The sequence below is a fragment of the Mytilus trossulus genome, chromosome 2 (assembly GCF_036588685.1).
Source record: "Mytilus trossulus isolate FHL-02 chromosome 2, PNRI_Mtr1.1.1.hap1, whole genome shotgun sequence".
NCBI lineage: Eukaryota > Metazoa > Mollusca > Bivalvia > Mytilida > Mytilidae > Mytilus > Mytilus trossulus.
Window position 1 is genome coordinate 28,562,601 of NC_086374.1, and position 24,106 is coordinate 28,586,706.

At 32.0% G+C, this 24,106-nt stretch overlaps 1 protein-coding gene across 2 annotated transcripts; it reads left to right on the top strand.

Annotated features, from left to right (window-relative positions):
• The first annotated feature begins 6,882 nt into the window (after positions 1–6,882).
• LOC134706925 (protein FAM117B-like) lies at positions 6,883–23,038 on the top strand. 2 transcript variants are annotated; one of them, XM_063566294.1, is made up of 8 exons: positions 6,883–7,253; positions 13,546–13,691; positions 14,777–14,893; positions 15,367–15,582; positions 16,608–16,694; positions 17,284–17,569; positions 18,125–18,251; positions 18,804–23,038. In XM_063566294.1, exons 1-8 carry the CDS (start codon positions 7,049–7,051, stop codon positions 18,982–18,984), a joined length of 1,365 nt encoding a protein of 454 aa, XP_063422364.1. In that variant the 5' UTR covers positions 6,883–7,048; the 3' UTR covers positions 18,985–23,038. The 2 variants fall into 2 exon arrangements, with proteins under 2 accessions (XP_063422364.1, XP_063422365.1); XM_063566295.1 differs by having other exon boundaries at positions 16,608–16,655.
• The last annotated feature ends 1,068 nt before the right edge of the window (positions 23,039–24,106 follow it).

Sequence of the window (24,106 nt, forward strand, 5' to 3'; positions counted from 1 at the left end):
TTCATGATTTTAGTATGGCTATTTTTTTAGTTAAATTTACCACATTTTGAACAAAAGAAAATTTATTACGTGTTACTTTCACGGAATTTTTACTCTGATTACATCAATAACACATGGTTCATATGTGTGCCAAATATCTTTTGTGTAATGTTAATCGATGAGAAGAGAATAGAAATTTAAAACACAAATTTAGTGATAATTCTGCCTTGTTTCAAACACGCCTTTTCTCGTGCCGTTAATCGTTTTGTAGCTTACACTACCAGGTCATTAAGGTTCATCATAAGGAATTGAAAAATATGGCCGTTTTTACACCTCAAAAATTACTATGAGTACAGACAAACTGGTACATCTAGGAAAGTTTTAAGGCATGGCAGGAACTAGATATATAAAAGTTATATGAAGTCTACGTTTCAGAAAATTAAAAACTTACCTGCATTTTGATGTGCATTTTTTTCCAGTCTGCAGAAGATAGCAAAATAAACAAACACCCGAGTTTCATTTGATACGGCCCACTCAGTTACACAGTTTAAACCTGTTAAAACACCTATTGTTTACAGGTGTCTATTGTCCATCTATTGTCCATTTAAATCAATATTACTCACAACATTGATTATATGAGGGGAGCTTCTCAATCGTTTTCACTACTTAGTTAATTTTTGCACCTTCTGCAGGAACGAAAAAAAATGGATAGCAAAATCTAGAAAAGTTTATAATTTTCTGAAACATAAAATGCATTTAAAATTTATATATCTAGTTCCTGCCATCCCTTAAAACTGTTGCAGGTGTATAGGTTAGTCTGTACTCAGAGTAAAATTTGGGGTGTAAATACGGCCATTTTAGCCAAAAGGTTATGATGAACCTTAATTAACTAGGATAATTTTCACTAATTTAATTTCCATTTTTTGCTTGTCGTATGGTCGAATTGTATATTTGGAATAGTCCAGTTAGTTTGTAGATCGTTGTTTTGTAATTGGAAATATTTTTTGTTGGTTTTCATAACTTTAATTGTTTTTTTTTTATTGATAGTTTTGATATTATTGTAATATACAAATCAAATCCTTCGATCACGTTTCGGACCCGGAATATGACACACATTTACAGTCCTGTTAAACTAAGCTAATCAAACCATAAGCGAAGTAAGGTCAAGTAAGAATGAAATACAGTGGCGGATCCAGAAATTATCATAAGTGGGGGCCCACTGACTGACCTAAGAGGGGGCCCGCTCCAGTGATATAAGCAACTAATTTTTTTTCCAAAAAAGGGAGGACCGGCCCCCCTGCCCCCCCCCCCCCCCCCCTAAATCCGCCTCTGAAATACAATGGGATAAGTGTGTTATATGTCAAGGTTCTTTTACTGAATTGCTTATTAATAATCGAGTAATAAGCACAAACAAAATAGCTTTATCGAGGCTATGGGAGCACGGAAATATTTGAGTTTATTGCCTGATGCATCAGACCTAGACCATTTTCGTACTGATGATTACAAAATGTTGTAGCATCATTCTTGCTACAAATCTTACACTAGCAGACACAACTGAAGTTTTTTTTTTTTTAAAGCTGAATGAAGTTCTTGATCGTCTGTTAAAGTGTTTATAAATAAAGGAAGATGTGGTGTGAGTGCCAATGAGACAACTCTCCGTGCAAATAACAATTTAAAAAAGTAAACCATTATAGGTCAATGTACGGCCTTCAACACGGAGCCTTGGCTCACACCGAACAACAAGCTATCAAGAGCCCCAAAATTACTAGTGTAAAACCATTCAAACGGAAAAAAACAACGGTCTAATCGATATAAAAAACGAGAAACGAGAAACACGTCTAAATTACATAAACAATTGACAACTACTGTAAACCTGTCTACGAAATATGTAAAAGTCTCGGGTTTGCCATCTGTAATTTTCTACCACATTTGCTGTTACATGATGCAATACAACGGTATTGGACCCTGCTTAGGATCAGTAAGCGCACTGTGTTTTAGTCTTGAAGGACAGCCCAGATGATTTTACCGATTTGTCAAACCTTTCTTATTGTGACATCGCTGAACCTATAGATGCAGATCGATGATCGTGTTGTCAGGTTGAATGATCTCAAGTCAAACTAAAAATAGATCACTGCGACCTAAATAATTTGAGCGTAAATTTGGCTACAATTTAAAATTTCTCCCTCGTCAAACTTCCACCTTGTGAATCTACTTTTAAACAATATGTAATAAGAGTTTCACTCCAGACGCAAATTGTATGTCTTCCCGTGTAGCAGAACTACACCTTAGCATTCCCCTCTTCAAAATGGGCAATGACTTGTTCCTTTCTATCTCGGAGGTCATATGTCATCCGAATTTCTGCAAGATTTAGTTTCTACTTGTAAGGGGAATTCTGTGTTTTCAAAGGGTTGCATTTTCATTGATCAAAATCTATCATGTATATAAGAATGCCCGTGTCAGGCAAATGACATATGTCGTGATGGCGTCCGTAAAATTTACGAAGAGATGATTTCAATTTTACCATTTGGAACTCTTGATTTAATAGCTTCCTTGTGAGCAACAACACAATCTAAATCAAATTGACTAATTTAGATTTTCAGTGCGTGCTTGCATTTTCTATCATGATTTTCTTGATATAGTGTTGTTGCCAATCTAATTGAAATATTGATCTCTGATTACGTTATACTGCATATGAGCAATCTAATTGAAATATTGATCTCTGATTACGTTATACTGCATATGATATCTCATATGCAGTATAACGTAATCAGAGATCAATATTTCAATTAGATTGGCAACAACACTATATCAAGAAAATCATGATAGAAAATGCAAGCACATGCATGAATATCGTATTAATTGGGAGATATATACACCGTATGTAGATGCTGCTGGAATGTTGCTACTTAGAAATGGAAAGTTCACAATTGGAAAGCTGGAATCATCTCTTTTGTCGTAAAGTTTGTTTTCAATCGACCCTCATTGTCAATCTCTAGATGCAAGTCAAGATATGAGGCCGTCTTAACTGTATCTGTTGTATCTTTTCTCTCTAGTTCAATGGTAAAGATGCGTTCCACATATAGTCACCAAATTTAGGATTATCTAGTGAAAGAACATGATCTATTTAGCGAAAAGTCGAGTTAAAGGATATTGCTAACCTCTTATATCTCTTCCTAAAAAGTTCCTGTATGAAATCAGCCTCATAAAAGTAAACAAACAAGTCGACAAGAAGAGGGACAAAATTCGTTCCCATTGGAATGCCGATAACCTGTTGAAAAACACGTCCTCCGAACGTAACAAATATGTTGTCAATGAAGAAATCAAGCATCTCGATAATGTCAGTTTCTGAGAATGTTTTGTTTGAATCAGAGTGATCCTTCACAAAGATTGGAAACGTAATGTTTTGCTGTATATTTATCATGTTGAATGTGGTGAGACTTTAATAAACTATTGAATCTGAATCTGAATCTTGACATGAATGAACTCGCCTGAAACCACACTGAACTATATGTACCAATTTTTATTAGTATTCAAAAATTCATATAACATGCATGTTTCTCAAATTTTTTAGATAGGGTTTTAAAATATAGATTGGACGATAATTTGAGAGATCATCTGTTGGTCCTCCTTATGTATAGCATATTCTCTAGCATGTTTCTTTTCTTTTTTTTTAGAGTTTGATGTAATAATCTTTTGTTTTTTAGAAAAGTTATTGATGGTAATATTATCACTGCACTTGGGACCAATTCCATCTAAACCTTAGTAATATTAATGTGTTGTAGTAGTGTACAAACGTCTCCCACAGAAATGAGGTTAAATTAACATTTTCGTTTTTTCCCCCAATTATTTCTCAGAAAAATTTTGCAGTATATAACTCCATATCTGAAGATTGAAAAATATCATCTATTTTTGGATTTGATTCCAAAGTTCTGTACTATTTTTTGAACTAGTCTATCGCGTATTGATTATATTCCTTTTTTTTGCATTAAATATAAATGACGTTGTTTTATTTCGCCACTTTTTAAAGTTTATCCAATCTTTTTTTGAATGACATATATATTTCTGTATCGGATGAAAAGCGGTATACTAAATTGCCTTTATTTAGCTGTACAAAATAATCATTTCTGTGACTTACACTCCTTTACGATAGATATTTAGCTAACCTGCAATCAATTCAATGTTCATGCTTAATATATCATGTACTGTGACAGTGTTACAACTCTAGATTCTACTGACTAGGAAAGGTAACACTTAGCCATCAAAAGCTGAATTGTTAGATAAGTCAATGTGGCTGCGGGGTCTAGAGTGTTGGACACAGTGCAGGCGGTGTTGTCTTGATATTCTAATAGCATAAGTTCGATTCCCGGCGTAGGAAGAACACAAATATGCTTGAGCAAATTGAGATATCCAACAGGGTTGTGCTGATATTTATAGTAGTTGTATATAAGTAAAATACAGTAAATTGCACGTGAATATTTTTGAGTCAAATTGTTCTATTGGTTAAGCCAATAATGTTTTTATGATCATTTTATGAGTCCTGCATTCAGATTTTATATGACAAGGTTTCACAGAATGAAATAACGTGTTGGATTTGATGTAAATATATGTCGATTATGAATTAGGGGTAATGTGTGTTCTTTTAATTAGAAACCATGCGCTAAATCAAGACTGCAGACGTATTTGGCGCCATTTGATGCGTCGAGCGCTTCTAAAATCCGTGGTAATGGGTATGCGTCTTTTCTGGTCTTTAAATTTAGGAGTCCGAAATCTACACAGTCACACATATATGCTTACTATGCCATTTTTCTTTGAGATGATGACTACATGTGCAAGCATATGTACTGGAAGACTCTTGTAAAAAACCCATCTTGAGTGCATTTTGAAGGTATTCTAACTCGCACTTCCGACCACTGGTTTGGCGGAATACGTGTGTGTGTGTGGAATAATAACTAGTATGTTATCAATATCAGCAACGAAAGATGGTGACATATCATACCTTTGCTATATTGAATGCAACCTGAGGGCCTTAGGTTATACTTGAGGGCCTTAGGATAATATGGGATTCCTTGTAGTAAAAGATCAAAGCGAATATACACTAAAACAGAGAAAAAGAAAAGTACTTGCAATTGGTGTAACAGGCTAGCTCCAATATCGTAGTTTCAAAAGTGTGAAAGTTATATGCGACGATATAGAATTTTTACCGAAAAACTGGGGAAAATTTAGGCCCTTTTTGAAGAAATGTATGAAAACGATAACCGATAACCGTAGGAAAGATAAGAATACAAACTCGTAATTCAACAATTATTCCAGCAGACAGTGTACAGTAATAGAGGCACAAACGAAACTAGCATCAAGCACAGGCGCTTGGGTCTATGATACAGATTTTTTTTTTTTTTTTTTTATTAAAATATTCAATTTTCTATATCTATAATACATATCTATCACTTCTGTGCATGTTTCACCTAGTTTCGAGTGATTTAAACGACCCAGAGAAAATACCCAATTTTACTATCCATAATAAGATATGTATTATAAATATAGAAAATTGAATATTTTAATAAAAAACAAAAAACAAAAACAAAATCTGTATCATAGACCCAAGCGCCTGTGGCATCAAGGGGACAAAAATTGTAGATTGTATAGTGGAAGAAAAAAACGGATTATAACTTTCATGACAAGTTTAGTTAATAAGTTCCTAACCAACACTGCATTCGGCAATTAGGTCTCAATGTAACAATAGATAATGAATAATAGAGATGGGTATTTTTTAACATATACCAAAGGAAACTTCGTGCAAAGCATTATTATTTATAGTAACAGTTTCAACTCACTCGTTTTTCTATGATGTGCTAGCAGGCGCGGATCCAGAAAAGGGGGGGGGGGTCCGGGGTTGGAAGCCCCCTTTTTTTTGGACGATCAATGCATTTGAATGGGGACATGTAATTGGAATCCCTCCTTTGACTGGGTTAGGAACCCCCCTTTTTAAAATGGCTGGATCCGCACCTGGCTAGTATCTATTGTTTAGAAAAGTCCTAAACAACCTTAAAATTCCGAAACACCTCGTGCTGAGTCACTACAGTGAAGTCAAGCGCACCCTAGAAGGTGTACTTGAATTGGTCCATATCTATATTTATTTTCACCAATATCTTAATTTATAAACAGCTAGTAGATTTATGTTTTCTATTTGATTTTTTATTTCACATGTTTCAATTCTATGCATTGCATATGCTATTGTTTATAATGATATTGTTCGTATGATATATAACTTATAAGCCCATTGTTTGATCTTATATATATATAACGTTATATATAATGGTTATTCTATACAGGCACTGTCTCAGGAAACAAAATCCTATATACCTTAAAGAAAAACAATGCTATATACGGTATATAGCCTGAGGATTTTTTTCTATGACAAGTGCCTGTGTGATTCGACAAATTATGTCTCTGGTATAAGAATACTTTATTAATCCAATTATAAATGTCGCCTTTGCCCACGGATGCAATGGGCTTCATAAGTGTTTATATGTCTCGGATTATAGTATACCTCCGGTGGGACAAAAATATGGAGGGTTGATTCGTATAGAAAGCTTGAGAAGAGAAAGGCCCGAAGCGTTAAAATTTTGTTTTAACATTACAACACGTGGACCGGATGTTTACAATAGGATGTTAAAAAGGGTTGTCATGAAAGGGTAGATAACCGTATACTAAACAAATTTCCTTTGTCCAGTGATCAGATTGTTTTTTAAGCTAAGAAAACGAATGCTTATGTTTTCTTCTTTTCAATGTCATAAGATATGAAAATCTACAGTAGAGTTTTCTCAAATACAAAGAACTAATGAATAAATTGTATTCTAACAGGACCACTCAGGTGTAATTATCCAATGAAATGCCTAATAGCAAGTCACGTGAGATACGACACACATTCTTGAGGACACCGATAATACACAACCGAACGCTTGTAAAATTATGTAAAATTCCTACTGTTTGACAATTAATGCAAAGGTGCATTTCGAGTTATTGTAAGACAATTTATTTGACAATATTTGAGCGTGAATTTCATTGAGAAATGTCATCACAAGGTTCTCAGAGAGGACGGCTAAATTTGTCACCCTCTGCGATGCCATCCATGATGAGACCTATGAAAGCAGTGAAGCCGTTCACGTTGAAAGGCAGTCCTACAAGAAAAAGTCCAGTTTGTTCGCCAACACCGATTGCAATTGGTCATCGGAATTCACCTGAACGAAAGTCGCCTATATCGCCTAGTTTTAAAGGTGAGGGAATTGTAAGCCGGCAGAGGTTCTATAGCGTCTTGAAAACTGGCACCTTGCCAAAATTAATAGTTTTACTATTTTATTTAGATTTAAAAATTTATTATACCAGTCTTCTGTTTGAAAAAGATAGTTCAAACAATTTGAATTACCAGTGTAAGAGATTGGATAACCATTTGGTATTGCTTTGAGTTTGGAAAAGGGGGGTGAAGGGATATGTAAGGCAAAAAAGTGTCCCATGAAATTGTGTCCTCTAGAACATTATTTCACAGTTCAGCTGTGAAATTTTGTTCATGGGACAAAATATCACATTTGTAAACCATAAAATAGTGTCTCCCGTAGTGAAAAATTGTCCCTAGTACTTGCACATAATTTCATGGATGTTTTATAAAATTATGTCACAAAGGACAATATTTCATAGTGTAGCTATTTTTTTCTGTCCCTATAGAAGGGAAATAATTTAGAAATCATTGAAATGTTTTTATCAATTAGTTTAACCATAATCAAAATTTAATTAAAGACAACACAGATGTGAACAAAAATGGAAAGTGATGAATATGAACAGCTGTATAACATTATGATTATGTGTCTGATGGTCAATACCCTCCAGAATTTGAAAATAATGATAGATCATTCAGAAGGAAGGCAAAGCAGTTTCAAATTAAAAACAATGAAATGTATTATTTACATGTTGACAAAAAACACAAGAGCAAACATTTAAACTTGTAATTCATAAGGACAAATTAAAACAAGTGTTGTATCTATGTCACAATGAGAGTGGATGTCATCTTGGGGTTAACAAGACCTGTACTTAGATATGCCAGAATTGATGCCTGTGATGAATATGTGACATTATTGATCATTAAAAAGGATAATTCAAAGATGTTGAAACAATTCATAGATTCCTATTGCTTATTTAAATACAAATGTCAATTTAGTCTTATTATTTTTTGTTAAATACATTTTTTGGTATTAGACAAGACTTTTATGCAATATGGACATGATTTCACTATGAAAACATATCCAAAGAAGGTCACAATGGTATCTCTTGTCAATGGACACTTTTACATAGAGGTGGACAATATTTTATAATGAAATTATGTCCTGGACCAAATTTCATAGATCATATCTGTGAAATTTTGTCCATGGGACATAATTTCATGAGGGACACTATTTAATCCTACAGATACACCTTATCGCTTATCCCATCTGACCTGGCCGCTTGAACTTTTGACGTTAACAACAATCACTTTTCCATTGTGGCTTCAGATATTTTTTTTATGATGTCAAAGTTTTACTGGAACCTGTGTGATTTTCAGTTATGGCGGACAAATACACCTTATCGCTATTTGTCCGCCATTACTGGATATCACACAGGTTCCCCTAAAATTTTGACGTCATAAAACAAAACATCTGACGCCACAATGGAAAAGTGATTGTTGTATGCGTCAAAAGGTCAAGGGCCAGGTTGTCCGGACAAGTAGTCTAATAGCGATAACGCGTATTGGAATCCATGCGCTCCCATTCTAGTTAGCCCCTTTCAGATTTGCACCCATTTATAAAGGTTTTGTGTTGAATTAGTTTTGCTTTAATAGTTAATGATTGCTATAAAAATTAAAAAAATAGTTTTTTTGTTGTTTTAAAATATTGTGACATTCTAATTTTTTGCTTTAGTGAATTATTTTAAATTGGACGAATGTATTATGATTATTGACATGTCTGTGATGATTAAAGACCAAGTCATTTGCTTCAGTTCAAGACTTGTAATGTCAAGGAATATAAGTTTCTTCATAGTACAAGTTCCAAAAGGAATAAATATTCTGGAATATTATTTCCACAGGAATAAATATTACACTATATGTTTCTAATGGAATAAATAGTGTAGAATATTTGTTCAAACAGGAAAAGGTATTATGACATTATTTATACATTTAATAACGTTTGTAGTGGAACTTTTGTCAGGCGGAACAAATACTGTAAACCAACTTATTTTCGCGGAGACTTAATTTCGTGTTTTACCTTTTTTATACCATTTGATTTTCTGAAGTTCAATAAGGAAATATTCAAGTATTAAATATTTGCGACGATTAATATTCACGTTATTTTTCTACTCGCGAAAGTCACAAAAAAAAAGTTGGTTTACAGTAAAAGAGACAGAAGACTGCAAATGACTATCTAACTTGTCACAAGCTGTTAAATGATTTATCTTCCATTTTTTTAATATAAATCTTCATTGAAAGGGTGTCGGAGGGGTCCTGGTCCTGAAATCCTGGGCTTAAAAACATGAAATCTCATGGTCCTGAATTTTAAGAAATTTAAATAGAAACATACGGAAATTGGAAAAAAGAGTTCACATATCCCGAGAGGATCAATCCAGAAATCCTGAGCTTAAACACACCCAATCCTGGAGTCCCGATAACAGCCCCCCCTTTTCATTGTTTTACTGCTACCAAGCTAACTGCTTGTATTTTACTTTACACCAACACATAACAATAATACCAAAATACTTTATAAATTTATATCAATAAAGGGTAATCTTAAATAAACTAATCATATATTTCATTTAAAAAATTTACAAAAAATATATAGGGGAGGTTCTAGGTGCCCAAAATCACAATTGCTCCCATTCTCTTTCGCCCCACACTGGAATGACTGGCTCTATTTTGTGTTTTTCATTATAAATAAGTTTTTCATTTCCTTTCTCAGTTGTTAACTCACCAAACGCATATTTCCATGATTTCTACAAAACACAGAACACCTTTGAATTTTGTGGCATCATAAGCGTGCAAGAGTTATCCCCTTAACAAATAGAAAAATTACAGAAGTTTTCATTTCTCAAGTTTGCCTCAATGAAATGTTATGAAAGTTATACACAAGGCTTTTTACCACAAAACACAGGTCAACTTCAAGTTTTCATGACGTCACTTTTACAGTTTTCGTTTCTCTAACTTAAATAAAATTGAGACAGGAAATGGGGAATGTGTCAAAGCGACAACAACCCGACCATAGAGCAGACAACAACTGAAGGCCAACAATGGGTCTTCATTGAGCGAAAATTCCCGCACCCGTAGGTGTCCTTCAGATGGCCACTAAAAAATATGTAAATTAGTACAGTGATAATGGACGTCATACTAAACCAGTCTTCATGAAGAACTTTTAAATCTACAGGCCTGCTTTTTGTGGTTAGATTCTGTTGGCCTGTAGATATGATTTTTACAGCCCGTGAGCAATTTTACTAGCATGGGCTGCCACTCAGCATGAAGACTGCTAAACTCCAATTTATACACAAGAAACCAAAATTAAAAATCATACAAGACTAACAAAGCCTAGAGGCTCCTGGTTTGGGACCGGCGCAAAATTGCAGCGGAGTAAAACATGTTTATGAGATCTCAACCCTCCCCTATGCCAATGTAGAAAAGTAAACGCATAACAATATGTACATGTACATTAAAATTCAGTTCAAGAGAAGTCTTGAGTCCGATGTCAAAAGATGTAACAAAAGAAAATAAATAAAATGGTAATAATACATAAATAACAATAGACTACTAGCAGTTAACTGTCATGTCAGCCTCAGACCTCAATTAAACTGATTGAAAGATTATGTCTTCATCATATTAAGTTTGTCTCAACTTAATGTTATGAAAGATATAAATTGTACATAATGCTGAAAATGTACATTTTTTATTAGCATGAAACACAGATCAAGTACAAATTTGGGTAGCGTCACTTTTACAGTTGAGTTATGTCCCTTAATAATGTTACAATGTATATGGACCATAATTTGGTATTCGGCCTTTGGTTTCTTTTTGTATCCTTTTTTATAAGTTCTAAAATTTTAACTTTTATTTTGTGGATTGTGTTGGTGTTAGAATAGTATGAATGGAACAATTGAGTTTTTCGAGAAAAAATTTATACATTTTGTTTCACCGTTTACGTGACAGGAAACCAAACAGGAAACCAATCTTTATTTTCTTTATTTTGCACAATATAATTCAAAAGGCATAAATAAACACCATTACTAGTGTTACTTGCTTCATGTTAATATTTAAAATCTATTTTTCAATGTTATATTAAATTTTTTTTTAAACGTAACAGGAAACCATAAGAAACCGAAAGCATTTTTTTAGTTTTATTTTATTGCAAAAATCTTATTTTATTGCAAAATCTGCTTAAAATAATCTGAACAGTATACTTTTTCTTAAAATCCATCTTAAATGTAACAGTATTATAAAACTCCTAAATATGTGCTTGTTTTGAAAACAATTAGTACAATTTATTCAGAATTTTCCATATTTTCTTCATTGATACAGGATACCATAATCGTTGTATCTTGATGTTTTGGCCAAAAAAATATATTTATATTTGGTTTTGAAATTCCAATTATATATAATTTATTCCAAATCATTGGCAATGTAAAATTCGTTAAATCCAGTAAAGAAAAAAACTTTTAACTTGGAATTAAAATCTTTAAAATAGGCACCATGTGATATTTGTGACCTGTACACTATCTGCATGGTTTCCACATTTTAACCTACTTTAGTGGGCTAAAATCAATAAAGTACTTCCTTTCAAGTCATGCCTGGTAAAAGTTTACTTTTCCTTTGACAAGTTTATTGCTCTTCTGAAAAGTGTTTGCAGAACATGAATAAAAAAAAATAATAAAAAATTGTGACAAAGTTACCAACTTTGTACATTCCAAGTGTAACGGTATATTAACATGCATTTTTCATTTAATTATCTTTATATACCTAAAATATCCAGTAATATTTACTGCTGAAGCAAAATCAATCCAACGAACATCGGCACCATGATAAGAGACGTAATTTCGATTGAATTTTCCAAGGACCCTTTACATCGTTATTGGGAAACGTAGTGTGTTTAAAAGTCGGTCAAATCTGAAATCGATTTTGTCAAGTCATTGGGCATTTATTTTCACACAAGATCGTATGTAACATTATGCACATAGGAAAAATAATAGACCCCCGGCGCAATCTCTTTGAAAATTGTATTTTCCTTTTTTAAACAAGTCGAAACAAGTCTACAGTAACAGATTATGTTTGCTAACATCCCGTTGGAAACAAAAACAATGTTTAGAACTAGTATATCGTATGTCCGGCTGTAAGGGTGTGATCACATGTTAGTCACATGTTTCACGTATGACCGGAAATGATTAGAACTTAAGGACAAAAACAATTTTAATAAATAACTGGACTAATTATTACGAAGATCAAAACAAGAATGTAAATCATCTCTGATTTACCTGTTTGAACATCTCACGAGAGTTCATATTTGCATATTGTTTTTAAGAATTCTATTACAACAAAGCAGATTACATCATCTAAAATTTGCGCTACGAAATCGGACACAAAAGTCAGGCCACTGTTCTTACATCTGCTACATAAATACTTATAGTTCTCGGCATTTTCTTCTGACTATTCTTATTGGTCGATGTTCTTTGTTATTTGAAAGCAAAAGTTACGAATTTGCAGGTGACGATTATCTATAAATCAGTCAGCGTTATGCTCTTCGGAAGCAAAAAGTAACGCGAGAAACGACACAAAAATACAGTTGTAGAATCTTTAAAATTTGTATATTTCAATTTTTTTTCTAGGGAAGAGTAGCATACACTTGTATGTTGATAAAGATAATGGCATCTTTAGATGTAGTTACAACTTTTCTTACAGTAATTCACAATCACTTTTCTATAGTTATAGGAAACGAGCCCAATAGCAAATTATGGTCCATATGCAAGTTGGGGTATCATCTGTGTCAGATATTCATGGACATATTATGACATTCCATATTTAGTATTATTTTTAAACTGGAAAAAATTAATTCCCCTTTTACAGTATACACCATAAGAGTGAACAAGCTGAAATGTCTCACCTGCTTATTTATTAATCATAACTAAATATTTTAAAATTATAAGGTCAAAGTCAAATGACCCCTACTAGACAGTCTTTATAATCTTACAATAATTCCATTCACCTAATTTACCTTTAGTTGCCTTCTTGCTTCATGTAAATGATAAGAAAACTTAAATCAAATGAACCATGAAAATGAGGCCAAGGTCAGATGAATCCTCTAAGACTGGTACATTGTACATACACCTTACAATCATTTCATCAATAATATAAGGTTTACCTGTAGCTACTGCTTAAAGTATTTCATTAACTGATGAAACCTTGAAAACTAATTATCATTGACTTATGAAAATAAGGTCAAAGTCATTAGTCAATTTTGTAAAAAGTATAAATTGTGATTTTAAACTCTATTCACATTCATATAATTGTAGTAGAGAAACCCCGTGCAGTGAGAAGTAATGGAAGCCCATCATTAAGAAGAGCTGGATCATTGGAAGCTATTTACAATTCATATCTAAGTGGTAAATGGCCAACTCCAGAAGTTTTATCACATTTTATGGTGGATCAGACTACCCAGGTACAATGTACTAAAAAAACACAATATACTGTTGTAATAGTTAAGTTATTGATGTTACTTTTGTATAATATATGATTAATGATGATGTTTCTTGGTGATTTTGATTTAAATGTACCAATTGCAAGTCATCATTAAGTTTGTTCATGTCATTTCAAAATAGCCAAAAAATTAAAGTTTTGAATCTATTATTGTGACACATTTTTAAAAGAGGGACGAAAGATACCAAAGGGACAGTCAAACTCATAAATCTAAAACAAACTGACAACGCCATGGCTAAAAATGAAAAAGACAAACAGACAAACAATAGTACACATGACACAACATAGAAAACCAAAGAATAAACAACACGAACCCAACCAAAAACTAGGGGTGATCTCAGGTGCTTCGGAAGGGTAAGCAGATCCTGCTCCACATGTGTTGCTTATGTGATATCAAATCAGATAAATAGTCTAATTTGGTAGGTCACATTCATGAAAGGGAAGGGGATTGTAGTTACTATGTAAGGAACATATCCGATATCATTTGTGAAACGGTTATTCCATAACGGTCAACCAACTCGTGATGGCGTCCGTAAAATTTACGAAGGGATGATTTCAACTTAACCATTTGAAACTCTTGGTTTAATAGCTTCCTTGTGAGCAGCAACCCTCTATCAAGAAAATCATGATAGGAAATGGAAGCACAGGAATATCGTATCAATTGGGAGATATATACCCTGTATGCAGGTGCTGCTGGAATGTTGCTACTTAGAAATGGAAAGTTCACAATCGGAAAGCTGAAATCATCTCTTTTGTCGTAATGTTTTGTTTTCAACCGACCCTCATTGTCAATTTCTAGATGCAAGTCAAGATATGAAGCCGACTTAACTGTATCTGTAGTATCCTTTATCTCTAGTTCAATGGGATAGATGCTTTCCACATAGTCACCAAATTTTGACATAACTGATTATTTATTATACATCCCTAATTTGGTTTAAAAAACTTGAAATTTCAGGGATTTGACAAAATCACTATTACAAATATTTCTTGTTCATTGTCACATTAAACATATAAATATTAAGATAGATAATAATTGTTTTTTTACAGACTCCCGACGATTGGGAAATAAACAGTCAGCAGAAAACAAAGAAGAAAAAGAAAAGCCATGGACGATCTGCATCATTTGGACAAGGAGATCATGTTGCTAATGCTAAAAATATTCATGTAAATATTTTAGAACATGTTTACAAGAAACTCAATAGGGCCTTAAAGTATACCTGTGTTTCTCAGAACCTTGCATATCCTAATTTGACCATATGCTCCTGCCTGATATTTTTTATGCCCCACCTACGATAGTAGGGGGCATTATGTTTTCTGGTCTGTGCATCCGTCCTTCCGTCTGTCCCGCTTCAGATTAAAGTTTTTGGTCAGGGTAGTTTTTGATGAAGTTGAAGTCCAATCGACTTCAAACTTAGTATGCATGTTCCCTATGATATGATCGTTCTAATTTTAATGCCAAATTAGAGTTTGTACCCAAATGTCACAGTCCACTGAACATGGAAAATGATAGTGCGAGTGGGGCATTCATGTACTGGGGACACAAGTTTCTATCTGATTTAAATTTTTTTGTTTGTTTGTAAAAAAGCGTATAGTACTATTAATATTGTCTACATTTATGTATTCTAATTTCTTTACAGTATATTAAGCATAGGTTACAGAAGACTAAAGAAGGAAGTAGACAAAATGGAAAACAAAGTCCAGTCCCAGGAAATCATCAGGCATTATCATCAACAGCTCCAGCAGCCTTGCAGGGCTTACAGAGGGCATCTAAACCACAGGGCATTCCTAATCACATTCCTAAGTCTAGTAATCTGTCTAGATATCAACGTAACAGTGTAGAAGGATTGAATACAGTGAGTTTTGACGTAAACATGGAAAAAATACCTCATTGATTATGATATCAAGCTAAACAAAACATAACACTTGACTACATGTACTGAATTCAATTAAAGTAAACATGGCATAGATTCATAAATAGGAGGCAACATATAATGCATGCAATCAGAACTCTGAAATGCTATGTTCTTCCTCCTGTCAATACTTATGTTTTGGCAGTGCACAATGTCATATTTTCCTATACTATTTAAGACGACTGTACACTAAATCCATTGGATGTGTACTGATCGGTAATTTAAAGTTGGGGGTATAAATGAATATTCCTATGAGGCCAAGAAAAAAAAGACCCGTGTTTCCGTTAACCCGACCGACCCTGATTTTTAGCCCCGACCCTAACTTTTTTATTGGATCTTCAAAAAAAATTTAAAAAAAATGTATCAACCGACCCTGTTTTTGACACAGGCTTCTGATAGATGACATAATATTTTTTCTCTCTTGCTTCTTCTTGCATAGAAAGCCAGTAAAATTTTTTATTAATGTCAAAAGGTATTCCAAATAGGTTAAAATCCAAGAAATTTGCACAACAGGTGCTTCAAAAACATTGCAAATGGCACACTTCTGGTTTTTGAAACCAATTACGGATCTGGACTTGGAAAAACCATGATAATTTTCCGGATTTTATTTACGATGTCAAAAAAAAAAAAAAAAAAAAAAAAAAAAAAAATCCGACCTACCCACCCTATTTTTCAAAATGATGTTATCGGAAACACATGTCTTTTTTTTTTTAGGCCTGAACGAAATACAACTATGAACAGAGCAAGATATCTCTAAATGGCTGCCAATGATTAATGCAATGAAATGTTTGATTTTAACTTTCCACTTCAAAATGTATGCACTCATTACCCTTTTACTTTTCTTTCACAGTTAATCTGAATTATAAAGAGGGATTTCTTACCAAAACATGGACTTTGCAATAAATGAATAAGCAAATTAAAAAATGAATTAGCAGGGGTAATTTAAACCATTATTAAATGTATTACAGGAGATAGAGAAGCTAGTACTACACAGCAGAGAAGAAGAATTGGACAGGGTATGCTCCCCTGATACATTGAATTTGATATCTATACTGGTAGGCAAATCATCATCACGAATCATCTGCATCATCAATCCACCAAATGTGTTTACAGCAGTATACAATATTGATTTTACAAATATTTCCTAACTTGGTCATTTCTTCATTGATTTCATGCTCCTTTAAAAGCTGTAAACACAAATATTTCATTCATTAGCAGAAATGTGGTGAAGGTTTGTTTGATTTTCACATGCACATGTTTTACTCACATACATTATTTTCATATCATTTTACACTCATTTGTTGTTGGCAACAATTTTAGTTGAATTGTAGTTGAAAGTGAAGATAGTTTAAACTAGTACACATGTACGCATATTTCATGTATTTATAAATACCTTAATCTTAAGGTCATTTCAAGTATTTCATTGAGAATTATCTCTGCATATGTTTTTTTAATATAATATTTATTTTGATCTGCGATTTCAATTTTTCTTTTTACATCTTTAAATAAGTTGCAGTGATAATTGTTAAACACTTTTTCAAAACAAATATGATTAAAAACATAATACTTATACTGACAGCAGATTTTACTTTGTACAATGACAAAGAATGTATAATTAAATATTTCTTTTTGTAATTTATACAGTCACAGTATGCATATGATATTCCTGATGGACATAAAGCTCCCTGTCCTGAACTTGTAAACAGAGGTAGTAGTACCAGAAGTATAGATACCCAGACACCAGGCACAGGAAATCTCAGCGACAACAGTTCTGGTAGTAGATCTCATTCAGTTAGTCCGGCCATTCCAATAATTCCAGGTCATATGGATTCATCCCGTCCATCTAGTGAATCTTCACCAAGGCGTCCATCTAGTGATTCTTCACCTAGACGCCCATCCAGTGAATATTCACCAAGAGAAATGGAAAAGGGTAATTATTGCAAAAAGTTTTTTTATATATTAATTGATTATCTTGGTTTCCAAAGAGGCAAGATATTGTTGTTTTCATCATCAATCCAAGTCCATTTCATCAAAAATACATGATGTTGATAACTAGTTATTTTTGGTTACCATTTGCATTTGCTTACATTCATTTAAAAACTGCATGAAGGAAAAGAGCTGATCAAGTGCATGGAAATTAGAATACTTCAGTGACTGAAATTTTACAAGGTCTATGATGTGTATAATTTATATATCATATATTTATCAAGAAGTAGTATTTATAAGTGGTATTCGAACTTCGACTTTATAAGCATTGTAATATCTCATTTTCAGGAAGAACTTGCAACTCTTGCCATTATATTGTTCAATAATATTTTTCTAATCAGTCTTATAAGACCTTGATTATTTATATTTTTTTCACTTATTTGTATGTTTAGTAACACAGCATCCTCTGAATATACATGTATGTTTTGATTTACTTCTGAATAGCAGTCATCTATATATAACACATTTGATTGTCAGCTTTCTATAATTGTTTCTACAGTGGAAGGATGTGAATCTCCTGATAGTTTACAAAAGAAAATATCTAGTCCAGGACCAAATAATTCCTACTTGTTTGTAAGAGAGCCACCAGATGGCTGTGAAAAGGTCAAAGTTATTGATGAAGATACGTGAGTACCAAGCATTTACAGTGTTTTATTCTCAGATATTGTAAAGAATTGGCAAAACTATATATATTCAACTTTTTACATTTAAGTTAATTTAATGGATTTTATTGTATTGTTTGTTAAAAAAAACATTTTCAAGAAGCATGTCTTCACAAAAATGCAAAATTCCAAGAGCAAGATACAAGACTTAGGTCAGAATCAGTAGACTTGGGGTGTGAAACTTTTTTGCAAAGTGCATATCCCTAACTGGAGCATTGATGGAATGACACACCATAAGAACAAACTGAAAATCAGTTGGAAAGTCCTTGACTCATAAGATTGGCATCAAACACAGAAGACAAAATACACCAAGAAGCGATCTAAGAGTACTCCAGTTCAAAGACAGTTACAGCAAATTAGACTAAAATGTCCATTAGTACATATCTGAAAGAATTTTTTAGACTATATACACTCTGAGGAAAGCATGACCCTGTACAATGCCAAAACAGAAGTATTGACAACTTCTAAATGTATATAAATCTTCTGCTAATACAAAAATATCTTCTTTATTTTCAGGAAAAGTCATCCGACCATTAAAGAACCATTGTTGTATTGTCCAATCAAGCCATCACAATTTATTTTAAAGCCAAGTGTTGATTCAGCATTTTGTCCATTACGCAAGATGTACACACCAGAAGTTACTATTAAATCTCAGGGAACACAGAGCACCCAGACGTCTACCTCTGTTAGCCAATGAAATCAGTGCTCAATTCCTGTTTCAACTTTCAATTCTTCATTTAAAAACAAAATAATGAATTTATTATAAATCATATGTAGGAATTGTATCAATGTGATTTTTGTTTCACCAAAGAAAATCAATTAGGAGGATTTGTTTTGTTATAAACTTCCTTACGAATTTAAGTTGAATACATGTGACAAAATTTTCCATCAAGTGCTTTTGTTAAACCTCAGGTGTATTTTGATAAGAATCTAAAGATGGAGTTTATTATAACTTTTTTCTTCTTTGAAATAGAATTATAAATAGTAGCATAGATAGTGCTAATTAATTGCATTTTATCATAAATTTTCCATTTGTTCACTTATAAGAAATTATTTTAAGTACATATACATGTGTAAAAAGGACTAGTTTTTTGTTAGTAAGTAATATTAAAAGATAAGTTTAAAGAAATAAGAAGAAGGTTTCAATTGTATTATAGTTTATTTAATTACACTAGATCATTTTTAGAATGTTCACGGTAGTAAAGAAAGCTTCCATTATTTCTTTTTAAACATTATTTATTGCAATAATATTTTTACACATCTGCTTTGATAAAATAAATGTTTTTCCTTATATTATTGAAGAATATATAGATTTTTGCCATCAAATAATATAATTGAAATATGAATAAAAATGTGAATATTTGTTATTATTTGACATTTTAGTGTACACATAATGAATCATGGCTGTAAATCATTAATATTTTGACATACAAGTTATTAAATAGGTCAGTCAAATGTGTCTCGTTGTAACCGTCCACTTATGTTAAATATTTTATATACATCTCTTAATACTAGTGATATGTTTGATCTATGCTGTTAGTCAAAACACAAACAGAAATGTACATGTCAAATATTTGTTCTTTATTATAAATAAGTGTATTTTCTACATTAGAAACTCATAATCTATTTGTATTGCTGACATCTCTGAATGGATAATGCTTTAATTCATTAAGATGGAAATTTTGTTTGCTTAAAATAGGCTTTATTTATTTTTCATACTTCAGAGTCATAGATATAAAAAAAAAATTGATCTGATAGTTAACTTTATAATTTTACCTATTCTAACAGTGTCAGCTGTCTTATTTAAGGCTTATCCTAACAATTTAAATGTATGATTTTGATTTAAGTGAAATATTTCTTACAGGCAGCTATCAAGTTAAGATAGCCATGACAATATCTCTTCCCAATCTTATACCAAACTTTTATCGTTTATGGTGGGTGCATAAACAAGCTGTATTAGTTTACTATTGATTTACTATTGTTTACACTATGCATTCCTGAAAACACTTGTGCTTTTCACAAAATTCAAATATAAAAGATCAAACTTCAATGTTTTTTTTAGAATGAAATCAAGTATTTAGAAAAACAAATAATACACTTATTCTAAATGTATTTCAATGAAAAAGAATTATAATTGTAAAGAGATGTCTTTAAATCAGTCTTTAAATATCTTGACAAGCATAAATAATGTTTAAGGTGAATGTATTTTAGAACAGTATTGTTTTAAAAGATTGTTACTATATTTCCATTCCTGCCATTTATCAAATGAATATAATTGTTTCTTCAGGGATCATGCTTGTTCATGTATCAAGTAGGGCTGTAGAATCTCATAGATGAAAAAGACATTGTCATTACAGATAATTACTATAGTGGTTTAAGGGACGTCTGATGTCTATTTTGATTCTTTATAAATGGACTTTAAAAGATATTTAAGGCATAAAGATGGATTCTAAATAGAACAAAGTTTAAGTGATACAAGCACATTTGGCAAGTTTTCTTTACCTGATAAGTTTATTTTGGGAGAACTTATTTAGTCTATAGAATCAAAAGTGAATCATTTGTCCATCAAATTGTTTTAATGAACATGAGGCCCATAAGTTATAATTTTCAAATTTTGGCTCACTTTACAATTATTAAGTAACACAGTTATACAAAACAGTTTTGTTAAATCATTATTAAAACTTTACATTGAAAGATAGTACACAAAAGAAAAACTATCAATGCTTACATCAGTTTTGACTTTGTCTTCTTCATCCAATTTAGTTGTGTTCAGTTCAGTATTGTACATTGCACTAGTCTCTCTGTTTTCCATCCAATATTTTTTTCTGACGCCCATTTTGTATATTTTTATGAACAATATGTAACTATTTTTTCTTATATCCCCTTGTGCCATAACAGTGATGACATATCTCTGTTGTAGTAGATGTTGGTTATTAATATTTGAGTATTTGTATATGATAATGCACAAAACTGAATTATTAAAATCTTAATTAAGAAGACAGAATCAGAAAAAAAAGGAACTCACTTGCAGGAAATTCTATGGCATTTTGAAGCATATTTTTACATTTTGTATTCATCTCTTCTTCATTTTCATTCATTTAAAATTCCCACCTTGCTATTACATGTATCTAATGTAATATATTTAGTACTTGCAATATATTGTGATTTAGTGAGAAAATTCTATTTTAACAAAAGTTTGCAGTTTTTGCTTTAATTTACTAAATAAATTTGTTTTGTTAAAATAACAGTAAAAACCTTGGATAACTGGAAGGGATCTGTTTAAATTTATCTGAGATTTGAGTCATTCAAGTTGCTACATACATGTTTTCCTGTTTCAAATATTTTTTACCATGTATTGTCAACTTTGTATGTTATTGTTTAAAGATACAAAGATACTTTATATTGCATAAATACTAGTAAATAATAGTTTCAAAGTGACTATAGAAAATTAGCTTGTCTGAATTTTTTTTTTGTACTTCATGTAGATGTCGTAGATGATTTTTAATACATATATTCAGAGGTCTTAGAACAAGTTTTCATTTCAGTAAATTTCTGTTTCCAAAATTTTTGCAAGACGCTGCAGTTCAGGGATTTCATGTTGGCTAGGGTTTTCTAATTTAAAATTTCAAAATGTACTTGAGGTTACAGAGATTTGGAAATAACTCAGTAAGACTCATATAAGTTTAAAATCATTTCAAATTTTTTTTTAACAGGAATACTAAATCCCTATGATTTTAACCACAGAAGAAGGTTCCATTGTGTTATTGAAAGAATCCATGCTGCAGCTACAGCTTTCATTACAGCATAGCCAATTATAAAATAGTAAATTAACCTTGTACTTCAAAACGATACAGTAATTTGACTCAGTAGGCAAAATTGTACAATAGATTGAAAAGTTTTCGAAACAAAGAAGCTACTGTATTCTTAATCCGTAAACATGCAAATATTAAATAACCCTTTATATATTTAAACTATTAAAAAAATCATCAATTTAAGTTTGGATTTTGTTGTAAAGATCTATATAAATAAAAGTCCATAGTGATACCTGGATAACCTTCTGTATCAACAGGCCATCAATATTAGTCCTCAGGCAATCCAAATGTATATAGTATATGGTACATTTTTGCCTTGTATTATTATTCTCTATTAAGTACTACAAACTTGTCCCTGTATGTTCTATTGTAATTTTAATGTAATAAGTTGCAAGAATCCCTTTACTTTGGTGATTTTTATGTGTTTCTTCTGTTTAGTGATTAATTTATCTATTTATTTATAACAAAATGGCATGATATTTGGTAGTGCTATGTGAAGCTGCCTTTCTATTTATATATAGACTTTTCATGTTGAATTTTCCAGTAACACAGAAAGTATGTATTCCTGACCATTTATTTGTGTGCTAAGCAAACATCTGTTTAATGGAATACCAAAGGTTGTAAGACAAGAGTGATTTTGTGTTACTAGATAATTCAATTGGAAATTGATAGTTTATCATAAATGCTTATTGTAAGATGTTTACCATTAATGCTTATTGTACAATGTCACTTAAATTAAATATTGTAATTGCTCTTTTCTTTCAGGTTAGGATTTTTTTTTAAATAACATTATCCCTGGAGAAGGACATTAAGCATGTACGATAAACTTTAAAGATAGTTTGTGTCTATTTATTTGTTAAAGATTTGTTAAGACTGATACTGTACATAGTTATGTTGTATATTTTGTTTGAAAAAGAATAAATTGTTATCTTTTCTAAATCAGACTTGTTTATTTTATAAACTGTTTAGGATTGTGGTTGAATATTGTTTTAAAAAATCATGTTCTTATGTAGACATTTGCATAGTTGCCACCAGTCCTTGTGTCTGGCAAAAGAATAAAACAATCTCAGTTCTTGGATTTTAAATAAGGAATGACTAATATTTATTCTGTCTATGAAGAAATAACATAAAAAATTTGGTGCACACTGAATAACGTGCGTAGCGAGTTATTTAACAGTGTGCACCACATTTTTTTTGTTATTTCGAATGGACAGAAAAAATATTACAGTCATTTCTTTCTAAATTCCATTTTAAACCATAGAAAACCATGAAAAAGCGTTGATGATTTCATGGTCACATGACTAAATGATATCTTTGGGCTGATAACAAAATAACGTCAGCCAATCAGAAGATGCGTTACATCCGCAATTAAATTATTGAAACTTGTAGAACATATACATATGGAAATTCATACCTGTTTACCAAAAACTGATAATGCATGAACATGCATTGCATTTCTGTTCCCCAAAGAAAAATGTGCAAGAACTCTTTTTGACAGGTCAGTTTTCTAGTTTATACCACTAACTGTGAAAGTGCTTTTAGTCATTAGGTACCTTTTTTCATTGTTTTTGTGGATGGTTTTAATTGTCATAGGAAAATCATTGGAAAATAAATATAATTTTATGTTGACCAGGCAAGGCGCAAACAAGACTACATTATAGCCCATAATTTCTCAGCTTAATTAGAATGTCAAATTACACCAAACATTGCAAGATTGAAATATGGAAGCTTCTGCACATATAATCTGTATTTGGTTTGAGAGAGATGGGTACTTCATTCAACGAGGTATCTTTGTATTTTATAAGTACAATGCAGACAAGTTAACTTTGGTTCTTATTTGGGTGAAAGATTTTTTCCTCTGAAACATGGATATACTGCAACAAACTTCAACCCCTGAATTAAAGGCTCCTGACTTTGGACAGGAAATGCAGAATGTGGTGGGGTAAACTAATTAGATGGCCCCAAACACTCTTGAACTTGGGATAGTAGTGCAACAGCACTAAACAA

What these genes read in the sequence shown, in the direction of transcription:
- LOC134706925 (XM_063566294.1), top strand. Translation starts at nt 7,049, where the DNA reads ATGTCATCACAAGGTTCTCAGAGAGGACGGCTAAATTTGTCACCCTCT. An exon ending in TGGTGGATCAGACTACCCAG is followed by an intron (nt 13,692 to 14,776) that starts GTACAATGTACT and finishes GTTTTTTTACAG; the next exon opens with ACTCCCGACGATTGGGAAAT. An exon ending in TGAATTTGATATCTATACTG is followed by an intron (nt 16,695 to 17,283) that starts GTAGGCAAATCA and finishes TAATTTATACAG; the next exon opens with TCACAGTATGCATATGATAT.